The following is a 22,954-nucleotide window of genomic DNA, read 5'->3' as shown; positions in this document are numbered from 1 at the left end:
ATTCCCACTCCACCCTCAGTAGCTGAGCATTGGTCCAACTGTTCAGCAAAGAGATGGTGACTTCCTTCCTAACACCTAAACACACCTTGGCATGTTTGCAAAAGCTACAATGAAGAGCAGACAGTTTCCTTTCTGTTGATGACTCATGGCTTTTACGGGTACATCCCCTCTATTAGACATTGCTAAAGACAAGCAGGTCTAATTCTATTCTCACTTTTAATTATTTTGAAATAAGTATGATGTAACTGACAGCAATGAAATCACTCCAGATTTTCATCAAAATTATAAAGGAGTCATTCTTGCAAACCAGGTTCTCATCAAGCAATGTACTTCCACAGGAATAGTACCAAGGAGTGCTACGGGGCTGAAACAGGCCCCTGCAGAGTCTGCCCCGAGGTACCTCACACTTCAGAGGTCTCTGTGGGGTGTTGTAAAGGAAATAAAACATTGCTTAACGTCTGCCCCAAATCTACCTCTTCCTCCTCCTACAGTTCTTGCTGTGCCACTCTCCCATATGCTCCATCAGTAGAGGATTTGCTGCAGTGGTGCCACAGAACCCTGGGACATGAACCAGTGCCCTGTGGTTCCACCACCCAAGTTACTGCAAAATGCCAAAGCGTTACAATAATCTCTTACCAAATACACTGAGTGGTCACAGACTGCTCAAAGAATCACCATTACGGCTCAAGACCAAGGCAAGAAACCCTGTTCTGCCTTCAGCTGACACCAGCCCACCTTTGTTCCCAAGTGGACCTATCTCCTATTCCTCATCTAGTTCCTACCCAGTTCTCATGTAACACAAGCACAGTAACACTTGCTCATGGCCTGTGTGTGACCAGTTGTACACTTATGAAGAAAAAAAATCTCTCACTCCCATCATTAGTATCTGATTTCATAACCAGACCCATTGAGATTGGTTGAATCACCTGAGAAATAAAGCATTACTAAAAAGGGTGTGACCACTGCCTTCTGGAAAGGCCTAAAGAATGTTGCCAAAAACCACTTTTATATCGTGATTATAGTTCTACAACTTGCACTGTAAATTATTTTTACCAGACAGGAGCTGGCTGCCCTGAAAATACTCCTGGCACTGGTTTCCTTAATGTAAAATACTTCTGGGGATTCTTCTTCTTTAGAAAACAGTTTAATTTGGTAATTATGTAAAAAATAAACAAACAAGCCCATTCTCCAAGTGTTTAATTTTCCCTTTTACTATGCAAGGCATCCAATTTGAGAAGTTTAATCCTCTGTAATTGGGTTAGAAATCAATTTTTTTTAACCATGAAGAAGGTGACTTCTGTTTTTAGGTTTGATCTGTATTTTTAGTGTACTGTCAAAGGTAATGAAGAACTCCTGGTTTGCAGTTATTGGAAGTAGTCAATATTCCAATAAAAGACAGCCTCTAAAGGTTAATTTAGTTTAAAATGGAAAAAACACTTTATCAGTTTACCAAGTCTTTGGTATAATCTAGGGTTCTATGGCTATTAAGAAATGTAGTAATAAAGAAATGTAAGAAATGTTGTGTTCCTCGGATAATGTATTATGGTTATCAGTAGCAAACTATTTTAGGTTGAGTGAAATCTCATCATAAAACTGGCTGGCTATTAACAAAAATTCAGAGCAAGTTTTGTGAACAATTTTATGTTGATTTACAGTTAAAGGGTTAATACAGAATTTGCACATGGAGCAGATGTGTTAGAGTTTAGAATTACTTGAAACCACAGATACACACTTCCCCTGTGGAGATAAAACGCCAAATTGATGGACTGCCATGAAATAAACTTACCTGACTCATATGATCAACAAGACAGCCTCTCTTCAAGCAGACCTTTTTGCACACCACTAGCAACTAAATAGCTAGAATTCCAACTAAATCAGCAGCCCAACAGGACAGCATTCCATCCACTCACTCAGACTAGTTCAATCTGTCATCTATTGTCAAGGCTTGCGACCCTACCAGGAGAGTCTGGAAGAGTCTGATTTTTGTAAATCAGCCTTGACTGTTACAGCTTTAAGTCTTTTTACAACCTGATGAAGAAAATTCTCCAGATGTTGATTTCTTCTTGCATAGATTTTTACTATTGTAACCTATTAAGTCTATTATATTATAAATTATTGTATCTAACATTATATAACTAGATTCCCTTCATTTACCTGAGCAACATAAGGAATCAGAGTGGTTTCAAGGCCTACCCCTAAAATTACAGTTTGCAAGGTTCACTGACTGGAGCAGTGCTTTGAAATCAGTTGGATGAAAAGAAACCACATATAAATCTTACGTATTTATCACATCCTCTTTGACAAAATGAATCCAGTCCAGGTTATTACAGTTTTGTGGATGTGGATAGGTTTCACTTGGCATGCAGAACAACCATGTACTGCTAGGAGACCTCAGGGGAGGATACAGGAAAAATAATTACATAAAATCACATTAACACCATTTTATTAAAAAATAAAATCAGACCCAGTCTGTTCAATACAGAAGATTTAGAAGTTAAAGTTTCTTAGAGTTGCTCGACTATTATAAAGACCCATCAAAACAGCCATTTCCCTCCCTCATGTAGAGCATGAACAGCAGTTAGCAGGTCTGGCTGCTTGTGTGCTGTGTGGAACTGCAGTCAAAGGATGCAGGATAAAACCACTGCACTTTTAAGCCATTTCTTTTTAGTAGTATAAGAAAAGCCCAATGAATGAAATGGAATAAAAATATTTTATTTTGATATTTAACTTCTAAATTATAGTATGATAAAAAATTATTTCTGCAAATGTCAGGTGCATTCCATTTTCAACAGTTTATGTGTCCTTGGACACATACAAATTATGACAACAACTGTACTCATCATTCAAAATGCTGAACACGCTGCCACATCTTGAGCCTTCAGCTTTCCAATGTTTTTTCCACCCTCCCAGAAAATACACTATAAAACCCCCAATGTCCACACACTTGAGAATAGCAGAAATTAAAAGGGATCCTTTTGCCATTAACATGATGTTTAGAATTTACTAATGCTTGAAAACAGTAGTAAACTAATCTCTAACATGTGCTAACATATCTTTAAAAAAATAATTTTTACAAGGATTTTTGATGCTATTCTCATTAGAGAAAAAAAAAAAGAATTCTTGCCAATTCAGTACTATGTTCTTCCAGCATCTCAATATACACAGTATCTTTTTAATTGTTTTAAGAACTGTGACTTTGTAAAAAAACTATACTAAGTTAGATTAAGTATTACTTCTCTTACTTTTGTATACTTTAAGTGTGGGCTGTCCTAATCTATATTTTCACTTAATTATATTGTTTTTCTTCTGAGTACATACAATATGCTGCTTCCACCTTAAGATAAGAAGGAATAAAGGAATTTTTCTTCCCTCACATCCCTAGATTTAACTGTCATCTGCACAGACTTTTCATAATTAACAAATAAGTTTTGCAAGATTGTACAGCAAATTTTGAACAAATTAAAAAAAACCAACTTTAATGACAAACAATTCTTTGTGCAACTGCCTTAATCCCTTTTCAACACTCAGCTTTCTTAGAGCTCAAAATGAAAACTTAATTTCATTTAATGGAACAAGGAAATCTTCCCAATCTTTAGCCCAGCATTAAATAACAGTAAGCAAGCTGGGACTTCCCATGGATGAAAACAGCATTACCTCCACCAGCTCACTGCTAAGAAACTGCCTCCTCCTCCTCATGTTGTGCAGCTTTGGCATTTCTATGCACAGCAGATCTTCAGCACACAAATTGTGTCACCTTTCTGCCTTGTCTTATTCAACCCAAACCCTTTCTCCAGTAAAATAACAAGAATTGCACCAAATCAAGATCCTTCATAGCTGGATTTAATGGAGGAGCATTTACCTCTAAGTGATTCTGCCTAATTTGACCTTCAAGTACTGGAAAACATGGAGAATTTTGCCTTCAATAAGGCACAAGGCACAGCCTTAAAAAAAAATCATCAAAGGTGCACATGATTCACTGTGTGAGTAAAATTACCTAAACTTAGATATTGCAAGTTTTGAAGTTTTCCAGGTAATGTTCTCTGAAATTCAGAAAGCAGAGAGAGTAAGGAACATTACATTAATGGACAAGGCCCTCCAGATCCAACACATGCATCCAAATGGTCACAGAATTCCATATTAATTACAATTGCAAAGCATGTCAGAGTTCTGCCATCAATGGTTATACACAAATAATTGTTACAGCACTTTCTTATTCCATCTGTGATAACAATCTCAAGAGTCTTTTGTTTGGAAATTCAAAAGATTAAATACAAACTGACGCAAAGAAACCCAAACCAAAACAAAAACAACGCAAGAAAACAACCCGTGAGCCTTACAGCTACTCAGCCAAAATAATCACTTAATAGTTCTATCTCATGCTATTAAAATGGATAATAAAATGCAACAGTTAGCAATGTCTAATTCTCATCTATTAAAACTGAGAGAATGTTTGAGGTATTTGAGTTCTCCCTTAATTCTCCCTAAAGTAACTTCCTGCTAGTGGAATGTGAATACAGGTTCAATGAGACAGAATTTGACTCCACGAGCAGAATGAGCAAAGGCACATTGGTAAGGTATCCTTTAGTATTTGCTGTTCCCACGCTTATTGTAATAGTGCCTGGAACTGCAGTTACACAGATGTGTTTAACTCTGGAAAAGTTGCTCCTTGGAAACAGGAGGGACATTTTGAATGAGGATTTACTCAGCTGGTCACTGCAGGAAACAGGACATGCATGCTCTGTGTCAGCAGATAAACATGGCCAGTTGTAGTTTTTGCATTTTTCCTTAATACAACACTAGTGACAGTACATGATCTTAATCACTAAGTGATGGTAACTAGTGAAAACTGCAGAGTAACTCACTGGCTTCTGTTTACTGCTTGACTCAAGATAAAGCATTCCTGCCTGTTAACTGCTTGGCTTGGCTTGGTTTACCCCAGGTGGTGTTGTAGCACCATGTCCTCAAAGGACAGTATGAACCCCCCCATAAAGCATACTCATCTCATGGCTGAACAAACCCAGAGTATCTTCAATATAAAATGCACTCTTCCTTCCCCAATCTCTTTATTCTTTAGATTAGCCCTTCAGGAAGAAAATAGGAAACTTTGTTTCCATGGTATCACTCAGCATATGGAGGACCTGTATTTTTGTCTATTAAAAAAAACGACACTTCAGCCTCAGCATGGTGCTGTTTGTGAGTCACCACAGCCAGACTGTGGCAGAACAGGGAGACATGCACTGAAGTTAAATACTGAGACACATTAACATCTGGGAAAAACAGACTGAGGAAAAGAGCTCCAACATTTCTAAAAGAAAATTATTTCTTCTGATGGAGAATTTCTTGATCTTACCTTTGGCATTTTACCTTGCTTCTGAAAAAAATCCTGTTCTCATTCACTACAACACTCCTGCCATCAAGTACATCAGCACTTAAAACTAGAGGCTGAACTACAAAATTTACTAAGGCTTAATGTTCCAAGTTATTTTATGTCCAGTTGCAAAGTTATTCCTAGCAAAAAATACTAAATTTTGATTATGGCATCTATAAACAGTGTAATGCCATGACATTTAAATTATAACAGGAATAATTTTAAATGTATTCTCTTCTATTTTTCCATGCTACATTTTTCAAATCATGAAAGAGTTTTTATAAAAAGACCAACAGATTCAAGTTTACTGGCCACAAAAAAGAGAATAACAGATCTTCTTCAGGGGCTGTTTGTTCCTTCAAGTAGATTTAGTGCTGAGACAGTGTGGTAGTTAAAGCACAAACAGAGGCCGTTGATAAAGTGGCAATGCATAACAACGTTGTGATGTATTATAAAGGAGCAATTGCCTGCAGTTCATCAGTGTGGATATGGCAATGAAGTTCTGCTTTACATATTCCAGGCACTAAGAACTTTGTAGCAGTCATTACAGGAGGTTCTTCTTCCCCTATAAAAGGGAAAAAAAAAAAGTGAAGTTCGTTAATTGAAACAGTGATTTTGTATTTGGTCAACATTTCAGAAACAATGCAAAGAAAACTTATGAAAAACCTCTGCACCCTCTTGTCATACACTCCTGAGGCTGAACCACCACGCTCAGTAAAACCTTATCAAAAGATACAATACTAATTTTCTTCCCAGGCAGGACTTCTTTGGGAAGACCGTATTAGTGAATGGACCTAGTGAAGGTCTGGTTGTTGATACTTCCTCAAAATTAAACTGGCTTGAACTTCAACTGAGGATGCCAAATATGATGATCTCTTTGGGGATTTTTTCTTTGCACATCAATACTCTGCATAGGAACTGAACTGAAAGAAAGGATTACAAATTAAGTGATTTAGGATTTTAAATTTCGTGATTGATGATTTTTTTTCGAAAGATTATATCAGACGGTGCTTTAAGGAAAAAAGGAAAGATCTTCTTCTGAGATGCTAAATGTCAGAGCTATTCACATCTGTTCTGATCAAGTAACAGGTAAAAAATAAGTAAAAAACCAAAATGTAGTGTGAATTCAGAGTAATAATAATGTCCACCTCTCAGAACAAGAATAAAAGTTAAAAATTCAATTTAATCCTCTCATTATCAGGCATCTAAATATTAGGGCTATAAATGTTTTGTATGTCTGGGACACTAAAGAAATTTAATGGGTTGCACTCTAAAAGGCAGATGATGCTCAGTTCCAAATACTGTCTCCTGTCTACCCTGTACCTCATTAATACTGTGCCTTGGTTGAGGCAGGTTTGGGGGAGAGTCAGTCAGAGTGGTGCTTTTGGATGAGGACAGTAAATGGGAAAATGGCAGAAATTACAGTGGTTTCTTAAGACACTGGAACATCAGTGTTAAATCCAACTCTACCAGCAAGAGCTCTAACGTTTAACCTTTCCAGCTGAAGCATGTTAACAAGGGAGTATGTGACTTGAGAATTAATTACTGGGAAGACTGCCTCTTTCTTCCAGTGCCTCCTTGCAGCTGGGATACCCAGCTGACAGCTCAGTAATTGAATCGGGAGGGGACACTGGGAAAGCATACTTACAGGGAGACCATACATTTTAAACCAGCATCCTACTTTCACTAGAAGCGTTACAGAGATATCTGTAATTTTTCCCACAAACGTGACAAAAGGCTGAATTAGAAGATGGTACGAAACTAAAAAATATCGTTTTAATTTTGAAAACAGAGTAATTGTGACTTAATTAATTAAATCAGTAAATCTGGGGGGTTTTCCACATGAAGTTTTTTTCAAATTTTAACTATTTAGTCCTGTAGACTATCTACCTGATAAATATAGGTGCTATATCTGTAAATCAGCATTTGTATTCTCTTCTTCCAAGATAATTCTGGCATCAAACATTAGTTATGAATTATCTTAATAATATTAAAAAATTAATTTAGCCAAGAGAAAAGTCTAGTTAACTCACTGTCAGCACTCATTCCAGAAAGCAGAACAGCATACTACCATCAAAATGCAATATTCACCTGTTGTAGCTGCTTATGGAAAATCTTAGCAAAGTGCAGTTTTATCATGTCAATACAATTGCTGGAACATTCCACGCTGATGAAGTTGTGATGACAGTTCAATATCCTATAACTAGTAAGGTCAGACCAGGTTTTTTTATATAGCCTGAGGCAAAATTTACACCTTCTAACTGGAGGCATCTAAGATGGGTATCTATTCTGGTGAGTGTCTTCCAAGCATTTAAATTCCTCCACTGAAACCCACTTGTTCATTCCCCAGCTCCCTATGTGGTGAGAAGCCTGATGTCATTCTGAAACTTGAGCTGTACAGAAAATATCCCTAAAGGATCCAGTATGTGCTGGAGCAAAATAGGATGTCAGGTTTAGATTTATGGCTGTCTGTGAGAATGCTTCACCATATCACCCTCTTGATTACACCACACAGCTGTCAGCTGAAATCCCAGCTGCCAAGGAGCCCCTGGAAGGAAGAAAGAAGCTATCTCTCCAATAATACGTCAATTAATGAGTAGTGACCTATTAATAGAATTTTAGTGAAATCTTATCTAGCTAAGATTTCCTCCACACACTGTAAGTTAAGAAAAAGATTCGTTTTCCCAAAGTTACTGTACCTGTCTTACCATCTTTATACCATGCTTACCTTTCTCTGCAGCCTTCTATATGGCTCCTCACATATTATCTTACCTATTTGGAGACGGCAGAAATATGCACAGTAACTGAACGTAAGTTTTGAAACACTGCTGTATCTTACCTAAACCTGATGATGAAGAAACACTTCCTGTAATGGAAGATGTTTCCATTTGGTCTGTCAATAGTCCTTCCATTAAAGGTAAAGATAATTCAGAAGAAGGAACAGATGAATCGTAGATTCCAGAATCTCGAGGCATGTCTTTCAGATTTGAAGCTTTAACAATATGTAACAATGGCTGAAGGACAGAGCTGCCATCACCTTGAATGTCCTGAGTTTCTGTATCTTCTCCAAGGTTTAAGTGCTGAATTATACAGTGAGAGTCTGAATTCCCCACTGAAATATTTAGATCTGTTTTCAGGTAAAAATCACCATCCATCACCTGTTTATTCACCAAGTCATTTAAAACCAAGCCTGAATCAAATTTTTCCATGACAGGCTCCGAGTAGTGTAAAGAAGGCAGAGGGAAGGGAATAAATTGTTTCTCAAACCAATCTGGTTCCTGATCAATGAACTGATGCATATTGCAAATAGCAACATAAAGGGACCTCCCAGATTTGCTCCTGAAATAATTCCTTTTACTAATGTTAACAGGAAACACATCTGAATCCTGTACACTAAGATCTCTGGAGTGTAAGTGTGAATAGAGCTGGGGGAGATTGTCCATGAGTTTGTATTTAGTGCTTAGATCCAGAATAGCAGGGATGTCTCCCTCACAGGAGTAATCAAAGTAGACTGCGATGAACTTGCAGAGGTCAGCTGAATTCTGCTTTGCCTGACGAAGCTTCTCTGCAACAGTCAACACAGCAAAGAGAAAGAGTTCTCCTTTTCCTGCATCTTTGGTGACTCCTCTGTGCTTCCAGTTCTTTTTTTCAACAAAGTATTTCATTCCTTTGGAACACACAATGATGATAAACTGGGACTCATTTATTTTTTTAATAAGCCACTCCTTCTGATCTTCTTTACAGTTTTTTAGATCTTCCCACAAATCTAAAGCCACCTGGAAAAAGAAAAAAAAAAAAAAAATTCTGGTTGATATTAACTTTCATGTATGTAAACCCAAGTAGTTCCTTAAAAAAAAAAAAGCACTATGGATTTGATACATAGCAGTATTTCTTGGGGAATAAAAAGAACATAGGAAATGTGGCTGCACCAAGTAAATCAGAATTTACCTATGGAACTAAATTTGATATCATCAACCCACAATAAACAATTGTGCTTGCCTCAAACAGTTTACCATTGTATGTTTGGGTCCATAATGTGCTGAATGTAACAGAAGTAAAAGAATCATGGAATTGTTTAGATTGAAAAAGACCTTTAAGATCAAGACCAACCATTCACCCAGCACTGCCAAGTCTACCACTAAACCGTGCCCCTAAGTGCCATATTCACTTATCATCCTTGCATACTAATGAAGTGTGATGCCAATAATTTTCATATCTAGATAGAAACCTAATTAGTGCCTATAATATCAAGTCCTTCCAGTTAGGATGCAAAACAACAGCAGTTTTATCTGATGAGAAAGCTCTGAAAATTTTGTCCTAAGAGTTATCTTATTTTGTACTTTGTCAAGCTCTCTGACCATTCTACATGATCTGAAATGCTGGTGTACAGCAAGAGGAGGGACACAATGCTTTATCTCACAGGAGGAATGAGTAGTAGGATAAGAGAAAAAAACAGATGCAAAAAACTTGCATAATAGACACACATCAAAACGACTTATAAGATCTTCTTTGAAGCATTTTTCCAGAGAACAAAAATATCTCCTCTGCTATGTATCACCCACAGCAGAGTGGAAAACTTTGCCCCATCAGAAGACAGAGCAGGTGAATGCCCAGAACACAAGGACTCCTGAAAACTGCTACCACACAGCTGGCTGCAGGAAGAAAGTGATCCTGCCTGAAGTGCTCAGTCAGCTGGACTGGATGATCACTGTCAGTTCCTTCCAAACAGACAACTCTATTCTATGCATGGGGAAGAGGAGTCATTTTACTGCTGTTGGGAGATGCAGGTAGTTTTGTGTCTGGTTTTGTTTCTGTTCTTCAAAATCCTGTGTGACCTGCTATCTGTGAGAAATTATTTTTATTACAGACAAGTTATTTTTAAATGGCTACTAAATGCCACTGGTTTTATCCTTTATGAGAAAACATTCCAATTCCATACCAAAAGTACTTGTGCAATTCTTCTGTTATGCACTGAGCATCACTTTTTGTATTAAACTCCACAGTTTTATTAACAAAATATATTATTTCTGTACATAGATGCTATCAATATTTTGTTATATAAATTTTAAATGATGCCTGAGACCATGGTACTTTGTTAGAGCAGTAAGAGCTCACCTCAACACTATTCCAAAGAGAAACAGTGCAGCAGGGCTTAAGTACATCACTAAAAGGGGTTTCAAGTAAGTTACTTATGGAACACTTTATCCTGAACTGTTTTAAACAGACGAAAAAGTTCTGACCATCCCCACCAAACACGTGAGGCCTCGGTTGTGTTTCTGTGTTTGGTCACCAGAGAGCAGAATTGCTGTAATGAAACCCAGCTCCAGCTCACCCCATTCACATCCTGGGGATGGGAGGAAAAATGCAGCACAAAGAGACCAACGATTGTCCTGCCTTTTTCCAGCTGGAAAGTGAAAAACTGGCCACATATTGATTCTATTTTAGAAAGCAGTATGAGATTCTAAGCCTACTCATTCAAAGTAGCAATGTGAATGTCTCTCTCATAGCTTTCAAACAAAAACAAGGAAAAAAAAAGAGTTGCTGATTTTACAGTATTAATGGAACAGATGGGAAGTAAAAAAATAAAAATCAATTAGTAAGTACATATTGTCAACAAGTAATGCTAATAATGCAGTTTTTGCTCTATGAGTAGAAGTCTTGAGAGATTCAACTTCTTTTAAATTACAATATAAAACATATTTTAGGAATACCGAAGTATATTAGGTAGACAAAAACACCTCTTTGTGGCTGCTGACTAAAAAGATGCAAGACCTACCGAACAGAAAAAGCATTTAATTCAAAGCAAGCTAAACATGGCTGAATGAAAGTCCTGGAATCATGATCTTCCACTATTCTGTTGGTTTGGGTTGTTTTGGTTTTTGGGGGTTTTTTTGGTTGGTTTTTTTTTTACACTGGGTAAGATCTGTTCATTTCCCCAAGTAAAGTACATTTCAACAGCCAATATTTAGAAAAATAATGAAAGTTATCTCTGTGGAAAGGAGGGACTGAAATACCTACTTTTCAAGCACAGATTTTGGGAGTGCTGTTTCAATTAAGGAAAAGTTGTTTACGTATGAAATGTTGAGTTTACCTCACAGCCACAAAAGTCCTGAAGAAAATAAGCAAAGCATTGGATGACATTAATGTGTTTCTGGCAATCTTTACTGGAATAGCAGATGAACACTTTTGGCCGGGGACGAAGTCTTTCCACATGAAGACCTGCAGCATATGCTGAAGATTCTGAGCTCTCCTCATCTAGATGGGAATATATATTTTCTAAATTGGAAGAGAAAAGAGAGTTCACTCTATAAAGCTTGATTTTGTGTTGGGTTTTTATTACTTTTGTAGACTCTTTACTAATGCATACAATAATGGGGTTTTTTTCTGAAGACTTTCCTCTCCATCCTGAAAAAGAAAAGTTGCGCACACTCTATTTATCCAGCTTAAGAGTTGCTACATGTGGAATACACTTTCAAAGTTAAATGTGCAGTTATTTCTGTCCAACTCAGAAAACACAAGGAAGGTTTAATTTATAGACAGAATGAGGTGGTTTCACCATTAACCAGCTTCTAATCTCTGTTCAAATAGTATAAGCCTGAAAGATGTATCATCTTCAAGAGTTTCCTGTCTAACTAAGTCTCTTGTCCTAAAAACCCCAAACCACAAGATAAGCCAGGTAAGAATATTAAACTCCAGGTCCACAGACCCCTTCAGGATATCATACAGGATCTCTCTAGTGTATATATACACACCCGTGTTTGGACATTAATTTGAATTAAGATATGATTAATTTAAATCAAAATAGCTATTACTGTTTCTTTCCTTGCATAGATGCTTTTATGCTGGAACAAAAACGTCTGGCCATATGCCAGATTAATTCAATCTAGTTCTACAGCTGGTTAAACTAATTCGGAATAAAGCATGAGTATTTCAAAATACAAATATCCATCAAGGGATTCAATTCAGAACAATTCATCAGGAATAACTATTCTGGAACAGCTCTCTCTGTAGACAAATCCTCAGTGATTTGTCTGGGTTTTTTGCTGGAACTGTGCTAGCTGCGAGCAAAGGCATAACTACAGGAGACCAGAAGGTAAAAGGATTTAACCCAGCTGGCATATAGCACTTGCAGTATATCTCAGCGCCAAAATTCAGGTGGATAACACAGATATCTGAGGTTTGGAGAAGTACTCTCTTTTTCCATTATTCATGAAACCACGGTTCTCCAAATTCTGTAAAAAAAGCCAATGGATTTTTAACATTTAAATGTATCAAGTGTTGCTTGCCAGCTCCTGGATACAGAGGAGAAGTCAGCAAGGAGGGATGGAATCTAAGTTAGAAAAACATCTGCAAGCAGGGCTTAGAGTAAATTTAGGAAGATGGCTTAGAATGAAAGGTAAAGGCAACTTCCAGGAAAGTGAGCAAATCTGGAACAGTAGCTGTAGATAGTATTCCAGAAAGCACTGTGAATTGTATTGGCATCACATGCCTTTACTTTCCTTCTGATTTAAAATGAAAATGAATTAGGTATTTCTGAGAAAAAGAAGGGAATGTTTAAAACATACCTATTTACAAACCTGTTTGTCATCTACATGGTCACATAGTACTTTCTCAAATAAAAAGAAACATGAAATAAAAAATATTTTCCAATATTGCTTTTGATCTCTCCTTTTTACAGTGAAGCCTTGATCTGTGATACAAGAGTGTCTAGGCAACCAATTACCCTCAAGCACTGAGTAAGAATTTGCTACAGGTTTCAATACACAAAAAAGCTGAGAGGAGGAAGGACAGAGAAATAGAAAAGAAAGATGTTCAGATAAAGGTATTTCTGGAATTAACCTACCAATTAAGACTGTTTTGGTTGCAAAAGCATATCTTTAAACTGAACTTTGTACTGAATAAACCCTCTTACCTTGCTGTTTCTTGCGGCACATCACTGTGAAAAGCGTGGCAAATGCAGAGATGACAACCAAAGGGACTGTGATGGCAATGGCTCTGATCGGGCCAGCCCACGGGGAGTGCACTTGGAAAAAGCAAGCAGAATTAGCCCCATGCAAATATGCTATACTACAATTATCTGAACAAATCTTCACACTGGGAATGCAAAACTGCTGCAGTACTCTATTATCAGGTAATTCCTGAAGATATAGTAGGCCCAAACATCATGTCCTGCTCCATTTCAAATTAGGTTTTATGGTGGTTGTGCCACTGCCACAGCATCAGTGGCTCACACAAGTAACAAGAGCTGCAACTCACACCAGCCCCAGGAGAACAGCCCTGTGTCAGGTGTAGTTTTGATGAGATATGCAGTGGTCATTTGGACCTGACACGTTTTGGTTCCAGGGTGCTGAACTTGCCACTTAGAAAGAACTGCCCTCTTGCAGAGATCACCCTCAGCAATGTGCATTAGGATTCAGTGCATTTTTCCCACTGCCTCCGTCTGTGGCTGTTTTGAGGCTGCAGTTACACTCTGAAATCCCTGTTTAGCTTCTCAAAAACAGGGCTGATCCACAGGCAAGTGAAGCATCCACCTGACAGGTTCTCCAGACCGCTCGGTTTGGTACCAGGGCTGAAGGGCACAGGTGATGTGTTTAGGCTGCTCCCACAGTTTCATTACACTGTTCCCACACTACTGCACTGTCAGTTATTATATACAATTAAAGTTATGATTCCTCATATCCACATATACAACAAAAGCCACTTTCCCACAAAGATTTCCAATGATGGATTGATCTAAACTCCACTAAATATAAATGTGGAGAGATACACGTGTAGGCTCAAGTGTCACCTCTACTCCTTTTTCATTACGTCAAAAAAATCACAGCACAATTACCTCAATAGTCTATCTTACGGCAAACAGAGGTCAAATAGAGACTTACTTCCAACATAATTAAAACTGAATCTAAATTAATACGTTAAATATAGTATATTGTTTAAAAAACAGAACTCATACCTGGTTTTAGTGCATAGTGCATTGTTTTCCTTGTTGTGTTAGTGTCATCAACCAGCTTGGAAAAGTAAAAAATTAATTTTATTTACTTTCTGCAATACGTAAAATAACTGTAACAGCTCTTATGACCAAATGTGAAGAAAGTTACTGTTGAAATAGTTAAAACTAAAGAGCAGCACAAACTAATACAACAAAAATTGACCAAGCAACAGAATTCCAATTAACAAAAATAAAAATCAAAGTCCAGGAATTATGCAGGCCCCCAACTTCAATTTAAGGCACAGACGAAAGTGCTGTGCACTCAGGGAAGCAAAGCTATGGAAAGGCCAAGAACATTGTAAAAAATTTACTTGCCCAAGTTACTTCAGTAGGGATGCTCGAAGTTCAATTCTACCAGTGTGGTTTGAAATATTTTAATTTTACTCCATTTTCCCATTAACATCCTCACTTAGGTGTTGCACAAAAGACTATTCAGAAATATTACCTCAATTATATAATCCCCTGGAGATACGTTCTGAAGAACACAACTTGTAGTGTCTGTGTTCTGCTCCTACATCAAAGAAAGAATACTTTGCAAGCCATTCACATACTTTTAAAACCTAATAAAGAATTCACATTGGTTTAGAAATAGGCAGAGCATTCTTGTATTCACACACCTTAAACCAGCAAAACTAAGTCTGCCCATTCAATTACACAATCCTCTGCCTGCAGAAAAAACTTCTGTTATCCAGGTCCAATGGAGCCCTCAAGCCTGCTTTTGACTGATGAGTGCTATCACAGTACAACTGTTATTTACATAAACAGTTCCAAATAGTTTTACAATTTTAAAACTGATCCTATTTTATATTAAGTTTTTAAAGCTTCTATAAGACCTTAGAACACGTCATGTTAATAGGTGTTCTGCTTTTAAGAGTTTCACAACTCAGCCACATACCTGTTTGCAGGTCTTTTGCTTAAATGGCCCTTCATGCTTAAGTTTGTAGTGAAGAAAGTAGTACCTAAACCCAAAGTTGTGAGGTGCATGATCAAAGGACACTTGCATGTTAAAACCTTGCTGGGTAACATTCACATTCCTTGGCTTCCAGTCTGTCAGAGGAGATATTCATGAATCACAAAACTACTCTTCAAGTACAGTAACTTTTTGTAAGATTAATATATTAAAATATTACATTTTACTTACAAGGTTTGCAGACAAGGTTTTCTGGCTGTAGCAACAATTCACACGCTACAAATATAAAGAAAAATTATAAATTATACAGTATCAAACTGCTATGCTACTTAAACAGAAAAAGAACATGGGCAAAAGTAGGGAGCTCATCATTTTGAATACCCCCACTTCTTTCCCAGACTCTAATATGCCTGGACTAAATACATTTTGCAAACTTAACTTCTTTGGCATGATTTCAAGTCCCTTCTCATCTTGATATGTGAAACAGAGATCCATTAATTTGAGTAGCACATTTCTTAGTGAGACGAAAGGGATAACACCAGGTGCAGCATGTCAGGAGAGAAAGTTTAAGCTAGTCTTAAATACATTTACTCAGAGTAAGTATGCTGAGCACTACTACCAATGGTACAGCAGTCTGCATTAACAGACGGACTTTAAAATACCTTAGGAAAGTTTTACAGGGAAAAAACCCCTTAGCAGGACAAATATCAACAGTTCACTCCAAAGGGTACTTGCAGTTTCTCACCATACTGTGTGAGCACTGAGGAGCTTATTCAAGTTTCTTCTCTCTACCTCCAATTGCTAAGTAATTTAGAGAAATTCAACTTGATCTGCTGCTATCCAATTTTAGATGTCCTCCTCTACATCCGTCTCTAGACAGCTGTTTTTAAATTGTAATCTCAAAAGCAAAAAATAACCTTCCCTTCTCCACAATGTCCAGAGAGGAGCAAACCATCTCCATGAGTGAAATGATCCTGAGAACCACAGAACGATCCTGTTCTAGGCAAACCTGCAATAATCTCAGGCCTACCTGAGACTTTTCTCCTGGTTGCTGCCTAACACATATGATCGCACACTAGAGATTTATCTATGGCATGCAAATTCTTTCTGCTTAACACCCAGATCTTCCTTCCAAGACAATGTCAGTAACTACTTATCCCAGACTCATCCAACATCATCATCCACTAAATTCCTTTGTTGGGAAACCCAAAACGTTGGGGAGAGGGGAGGCCTGCTGAGGAGATGACATGCAATACTATATTATATGCAATACTATATTACATGCAATACTATATTATATGCAATACTATATTATATGCAATACTTACATCTAGTTCGGAAGAAAAATGGGTGATAATTACTTTCATTTTTAATGGAAGGAAAAGGAACAATCTTGACAAAGTAATCCGTTTCAAACTTCAAATTTACGAAGGGCTGGGACTCCATTCCCTACAAAAAAGACAAGATTGCAACGTATTTTAAAATCAACTATTATAGTTGATATAATAGTTGAAATACTAAAAGTATTTTTCACAACAAGCCCCCAGTTTTGCAATCAAAGGCTCAAATTAATACATTAAGAATGCTTTACCTACTCCTCTATTCCAATCTGACATGAGGAATCTCAATACATAGTTGGATGTAGACCATTACAGACTTGCATCTGTAGTCCAGAGTCACCAAAATCAGAGTTCCCAACTTCAGGGAAGCTTCTATCGAAAGGGACAAGATCTCTCTCCAAAGCAACAACCATCATTAATTTCACCAATAATACTTTTGGGAACCAACCAACTCTTTGACACGGGCATGGAGTAATAGGACAAGGGGGAATGGCATCAAACTGAAAGAGGGTAGGGTTAGATTAGATATTGGGAAGAAACCCTTCAGTGTGAAGAAGTGAGGCCGTGGCACAGGTTGCCCAGAGAAGCTGTGCCTGCCCCATCCCTCCAAGTGTTCCAGGCCAGGCTGGATGGGGCTTGGAGCAAGCTGGGATAGTGGGAGGTGTCCCTTCCCATGGCAGAAGGGTTGGAACTGGATGACCTTTAATGACCCAAACCGTTGTAGGATGATAGACACTTTCAAAACTACTCACACAGTCAAACAACACTGGAACTATTCTTGAAACAAAGCACTTACTGTTCGTTTAAAACTGGGGCTGAGCTGCTTTGGATCCTTTAAAACCATCTGCTGGCATTGTCTTCCCTCTGATTTTAACTCCTCAAGTATTACTCGAAATCCCTTCAGGTATTCAATCCCTACAAACAGCAGGGCATTTAAACAGAAGATGAATATTTCAAAATGCATTATGTGGTATTTTATGTAATTTGTATTTCATTTGTCTTTAAAAATGAAACTTATCAGTCATACAAAATATGTCTGTACTTAATACCTGTTCTTGTACATCAGTTCTGCACATTCTATCTTGCCTATCTAGAATTCAGTCTTTGGCAAAGGCTACAATTACTACATACTTGTGCAGTGCTTAGAACAGAGGGGCCCATGTCTCATCTGGGGCTTCCAAATTACCACTGCAATAGAAGTTATCAGTACCTTCTTCACCTTCAGAAATACTTTATAGTAACTTCACATTTCCTAGCACATTACTAGCAATCAAATATAATATTTTGCTGGCAAATTATAGAAATATTCCTTTATAAATTTTACTATCATCTCTGAGACTACCAGATTGAAATGATAACAATTGTTACAACTTCTTTAGCTCTAGTACAGTAAGGGATAACAGAAAACTTGACTAAAAGAATGGAATTTATTCCAGTGCATGTATACTTCCAGTTATTTATAACTGCTGCCAGAACTACACCCGTTTTGTTCAAGTTACTCCAATACAACTTATCTCAGCAGTGTCTTTACAATGTTCTCATCACAGAATTACTTCATGACACGACTAAACTGAGTCACAGTGATGTGAATATCCCAGGAAAATGCCAGTGTTAACTCTGTGACAGTTCTGTGGCTCAGGTATCAAAGGCACTGCACAGCTCTTTAACTCTCACTACTTCATCTAACTACATCTCCTCAATAGCATTACACATATTTATCAATGACACAGACACAGCTTTTGTAAGTAAAATGCTACATAAATCAAAATGGACTCATTTCAGTTTATGCTATGCTTCTCAAACCAAAAAATAAAATCCCGTATGTATCATTTCCACATTTTCCACCACCTCCTCTGGTTCACTAGGTTTGTGTGTTTTGATTAATGTTTTATAATTTTGTAGAAGATAAAGCGTTGCCAAACGTGTTCTCACTGTTCTATGGAACAAAAGCACTATTTGTCCTTACACGAAGACCCTGAAAGAGAAAGTGTCCAGTTCCCATGTTACCCAAGCTGTCTGAACAGCAGTTCTGTCCTCACATTTCCCAAAGGATTAACCTCTGATGATTACAAGGAAGAACACCAGGCTTTGTTTCCCATGGGTGTCTGATCCATCCAGTCTGCAGCTGAAGATTACCAGATGCTTTCAACTGCACAATTCTGCAGAATTCAGTGGAAAAAATAGGAGCTTTGCAAAGATGTTAACAATTCCTTTCTTTTTAGGCAGTTTGCATCAATGATTCCAAGCATTGTTTAATTATTTGACTTAGTACCTATGACCAGGAAGTTATTACCAAACCCATGATGAGTGAGTCCATTTCCCTCTAGAACTTACCAATGGCATTTGCTGTCCAAAGGATCATCACAGCCACCTGCTCCTGGCATGCAAATTGACTGATGGTGATGTTCTGCACATCTCCAATCATGTGTCTTCCCACTGAATTCAGGTAAGGAGTGCAGTCTAAAAATATGGACAAATAAGCACTTTTAGAAAAACATTGCAGCTGACATAAATTCCCTAACGTCTTCAAGACTGAGCTAAGTAAAATTACCAGTGCATTATTTTCTGTAAGTACTATACAGCAAATCTGGATGAAGTTTTTGTCTCAAGACACCAAAAGCCACAAAACTTCATAAATCATTGAGCACAACCACTTTCACTGGTTGCCAACCCACAGTTCACAGGACTCCCAAGGAAATTACCAGTTTATACCACCAGTGTAACCTGTACCACACAATGCGTTGGGACTCCCAAAAGAGAACAACTTTTCCTTGTAGTTGTTCAAAGGAATATGAAGACTGACATTAATTTTGTTCATGTACAGTGCTCAAAGCAAGAGAATGTTGGTCAATGATCAGGCACATATGAGAACAATAAACCATGTGAAGCTTGAGAACTGCTCAAGAAGAGCTTTTGAACCAAAACACTGCTTGATTCTGACCACAAAGAACCTACTGCCTAAATCCATGTCCTCTCTGCCACCCATTCTGCAGCCACATCCCTGCAGACCACCTAACTGCCACTGGATTCACTCAGGACTGGTTTTGTCTTGTTATTCTCACAAAATACAGTGTATTCCCTAAAGTTACAGCTCCACAAACATGTTAATTATAGAAAACTTTAGCTTTAATTAAGAAAACAAAATACAACCAAAAGATTCCTGACTTTGTTGTTGAACTTTACCATGTCTTTTTGTTTTCAAAACAAGAAAACAAATAAACCCAAATTTTATTACTTTTAAAGCTTTACAATATTTAGGCTCATACTGTGTGGCAGGAAGAGAAGTAGTAAGCAGGGGATTCACTAGTTCTGGAGCACAGTATACATGAAGATGGGTGTGAAAAACATTCTGCTCCTGAACTAGTGAAACCAACAAAATCCGGAAGAAATTCATCAGTAGATTGTATATTAGTGACTGATGATTAATTCAAAATAACTGAGATCATTTACATGCTATATATTCATCTATACAGAGCTTGTAGAAAAGAAACATGAAAAATCAAGTGCTATGATTCACAATACAGTAAATTCAAATTTAATTCAGAGGTGTGATCTTAAGGGCAAGGAAAGAAAAATTATTAACTGTAAAGGAGATTTAGAAAATGGCTTTTTACTATGAATAACCATGGCAAGGGGTCTTTTATATAACTGTCACAGACATAAGAATAGAACAGTCTGTACAACACTGCCTTTTACAAAAGCTGGGCAGTTGGTACCGACTCTGCTGTTTGTAGAATTTGGTTGCTATGAGTGAACTCAGTGACAGCATGAACTTCCTCTTAGGAGGAGAGAGGATCTCTTTCAATGGAAAGTTTGAAGTAACTGGTTTTTGCTCAGTCTGGATCTAATTAATAGCAAGCCCAAGATTTTGGATCCTGGTTACTAGAATTTTATGGTCAAATGACAATTTGCCAAAATGGAATATAGCACAAACGCCTGAAGTCTGACTGCAAGTCACTGATTCACAGTTTTAAAGAACAACAGTTTTAGGAAGAAAACAGCATGGAAAAATCACACTTTTTAGGAAACCACTTCTTTTACTCGAATACAAGCGACATGCTAAAAAACAGACATTTCTTTTTCACCTGAATAAATAATCTAACCAACTAATTTAGCATCATAAAACACAGATTGCTAGAGTTGCTGTGTGGTAAAATAAAAGCCCCTAAATCATAGCTAGCAAGCCAAATTCTCTTTTGTGCTGGCTTATTTTTAAAGGTAAATATGTATTTCCATACCACGTGAGCTCTTTAGTCTTCATATCAGCAAACTCTTTTCCTAGTCCTGCAGAACTCAAATAACTCCTTTGTCCAGGAAGCACACAGTGCCAGCACAATTGTGAATTAATACTTCTCATTGGTTAAAAACAGTTTCTGGTGCCAGAATTAATGGAAAAAACATGACACATACTGGGATTTAAAGAGACTCACTGTGTTAACTAAATGTGGGGATCTCTGTTCTGACTGGTATTATTTCCTAGTTTTCTTTATGTAGATTAAAAAACAAAATCATACTTCTTTTGTAGTGATCACCTACATCTTGTACAATCTGACACACTTAAATTTTGCTCATTTTAAGTGTTAAGATCAAATTAGATTTAAAAAAAATTCACAGTGAAGGATTGCAACTTCAGAAATTAACATCAAAATTGAGGAGCAAAAGGATGACCAGAATGAAACAAATCACTATTGTTAGGCTTCCTGAGGCATGCTCTCAGTGATGAAACTTTACCTACATTCAGCATCTGAAATAACTTCTTTGGGTAGGCAGAAAAAACCAGCTATGACTTGCACTGGCATTAAAACATTGATTTAATGTAAATGAGGACCTTGACTGGACACTGAGTTTATACTGATGATGGCCACTACCTGCCCACATAAGGATAAATTCTTAATGTAGTCAGCGGTCCTACTTTGACAACCAGACAAGAAAGATGACAAAACATCTAAAATAACCGCCAGCAACAAGGTACAGCCATTTAGCAGATGTTTGAAGAGGTCTGAAGTATTACTGCTGCAAGCTGTTTATCACTGTTACTATGGCAGAGATTTCTTTGTTCTCAGTTTAGCTGCAAAACCACCACATCTGCCACAGCTCTAAAACCATCTGTCTGCACTGCAAATGTAGACAGCAGTTTTCCACTGGCCTGGGCCTTGAAGACTGTAGCTGATGAAAAGTTCTCACTGATTCAACTAAATGAAGAGATGCTATTCAATATTCTTCAATATTCACATTCAATATTATCCTTGCAACAACAATTTTTTAAATATATGACCTGTATACCTTTTCTACCTCGAGACACACATTATGTCATTTTCACCCAAAATCACACATCAGAGAAAAGCTCTATAAAGCTCAAAAGAATCCTTTCCTATGTCTTCGTGTGTACTGAACCTTTCAGTGACTACATTTTTACACAGAATAATTTTCTATAATGTTCAGTCAAATACTGGGCAAATGATGTAGGCCAACCTGAAAGAGAAACTACTACAAATTGTTAGATAGTTTTACTATCAGTGAAACACAGAAGGAGATCTACCAGACCCAGCAGACACAGATTTTCTAGATTTTAAAATTATGTCAATATTGAAGAGCTTATGCCACTCCTAGAGCCAGTTTAGGAGACATGTTGCAATATATTGACAACTGGGATGGAGTCCTTGATTTTTGTGAATATAGTGCAGATTTTCAACTTACTGTCATATTTAAAGGTGATGTTGAGTAGTCCATTGTTCTTTGTGACTGATGACAGCCCCTGGAGAAAAAAAACAAGGAGAAAGGAAAATCTGAATATAGTATTTGCATGAAGCCATGAAATAGTTGTTGAAGTAGTATGACCTGCCCAGTAGATGGGAATCACAGAAGCTTATTTTTGGAAGAAAATTATATGATATTCTCAACTTCCACCATCTAGGTGAATTGTGTCTGTACAAAAACCATACCTTTAATCAGGGTTTAAAAACAAATCAAATTGGGTTCTCCAAGGGAAACGGTGCAAGAGAAAAGAATGTCAGCCAAAAAGGACTCCACAACCATGAAAAGGAGTATCAGAAGTTCCAAGAGAGCACCATTGCAGAAATCCATTATGCTACCTCAGACACTCTTTTCTTTTATCAAATACCATTAAAGCAGATGCTGCAAACTGAAGACCAACCAGAGAACTGCTCTGCCAGGGTGAAATCCAGGTTGATGAGTCTGCTGTCTCTTCTCTACTTACAGAAAAGAACTTTGGTCCTCAGAGATGCAATACCTTCCCCTTCAGAAAGCACTGAAATTGTTTTGAAACGCAGAATGTAGCATCACCCTCACAAGACACAAAGCTGAAAACTGGAACACTGATTCTTATG

The 22,954-nt window shown here is 37.4% G+C and overlaps 1 protein-coding gene across 1 annotated transcript in view; it reads right to left on the bottom strand.

Annotated features, from left to right (window-relative positions):
* Positions 1–2,426: 2,426 nt before the first annotated feature.
* Positions 2,427–22,954, bottom strand: part of IL17RD (interleukin 17 receptor D) — a 43,594-nt gene continuing 23,066 nt past the window's right edge. The window contains exons 2-13 of the mRNA XM_048316081.1: positions 22,305–22,362; positions 18,942–19,067; positions 17,404–17,522; positions 16,596–16,716; positions 15,499–15,543; positions 15,253–15,404; positions 14,803–14,868; positions 14,322–14,376; positions 13,281–13,391; positions 11,460–11,644; positions 8,208–9,144; positions 2,427–5,933 (exon numbers count right to left, since the gene is read on the bottom strand). Of these exons, the coding sequence (XP_048172038.1) occupies positions 5,818–5,933; positions 8,208–9,144; positions 11,460–11,644; positions 13,281–13,391; positions 14,322–14,376; positions 14,803–14,868; positions 15,253–15,404; positions 15,499–15,543; positions 16,596–16,716; positions 17,404–17,522; positions 18,942–19,067; positions 22,305–22,362 (2,091 nt within the window). The 3' untranslated portion in view covers positions 2,427–5,817. The remainder of the gene's footprint in view (positions 5,934–8,207; positions 9,145–11,459; positions 11,645–13,280; positions 13,392–14,321; positions 14,377–14,802; positions 14,869–15,252; positions 15,405–15,498; positions 15,544–16,595; positions 16,717–17,403; positions 17,523–18,941; positions 19,068–22,304; positions 22,363–22,954) is intronic.

Source organism: Corvus hawaiiensis, chromosome 11, assembly GCF_020740725.1.
Source record: "Corvus hawaiiensis isolate bCorHaw1 chromosome 11, bCorHaw1.pri.cur, whole genome shotgun sequence".
In the NCBI taxonomy this organism is placed as follows: Eukaryota; Metazoa; Chordata; class Aves; order Passeriformes; family Corvidae; genus Corvus; species Corvus hawaiiensis.
This window is presented reverse-complemented; position numbering and strand designations above follow the sequence as displayed.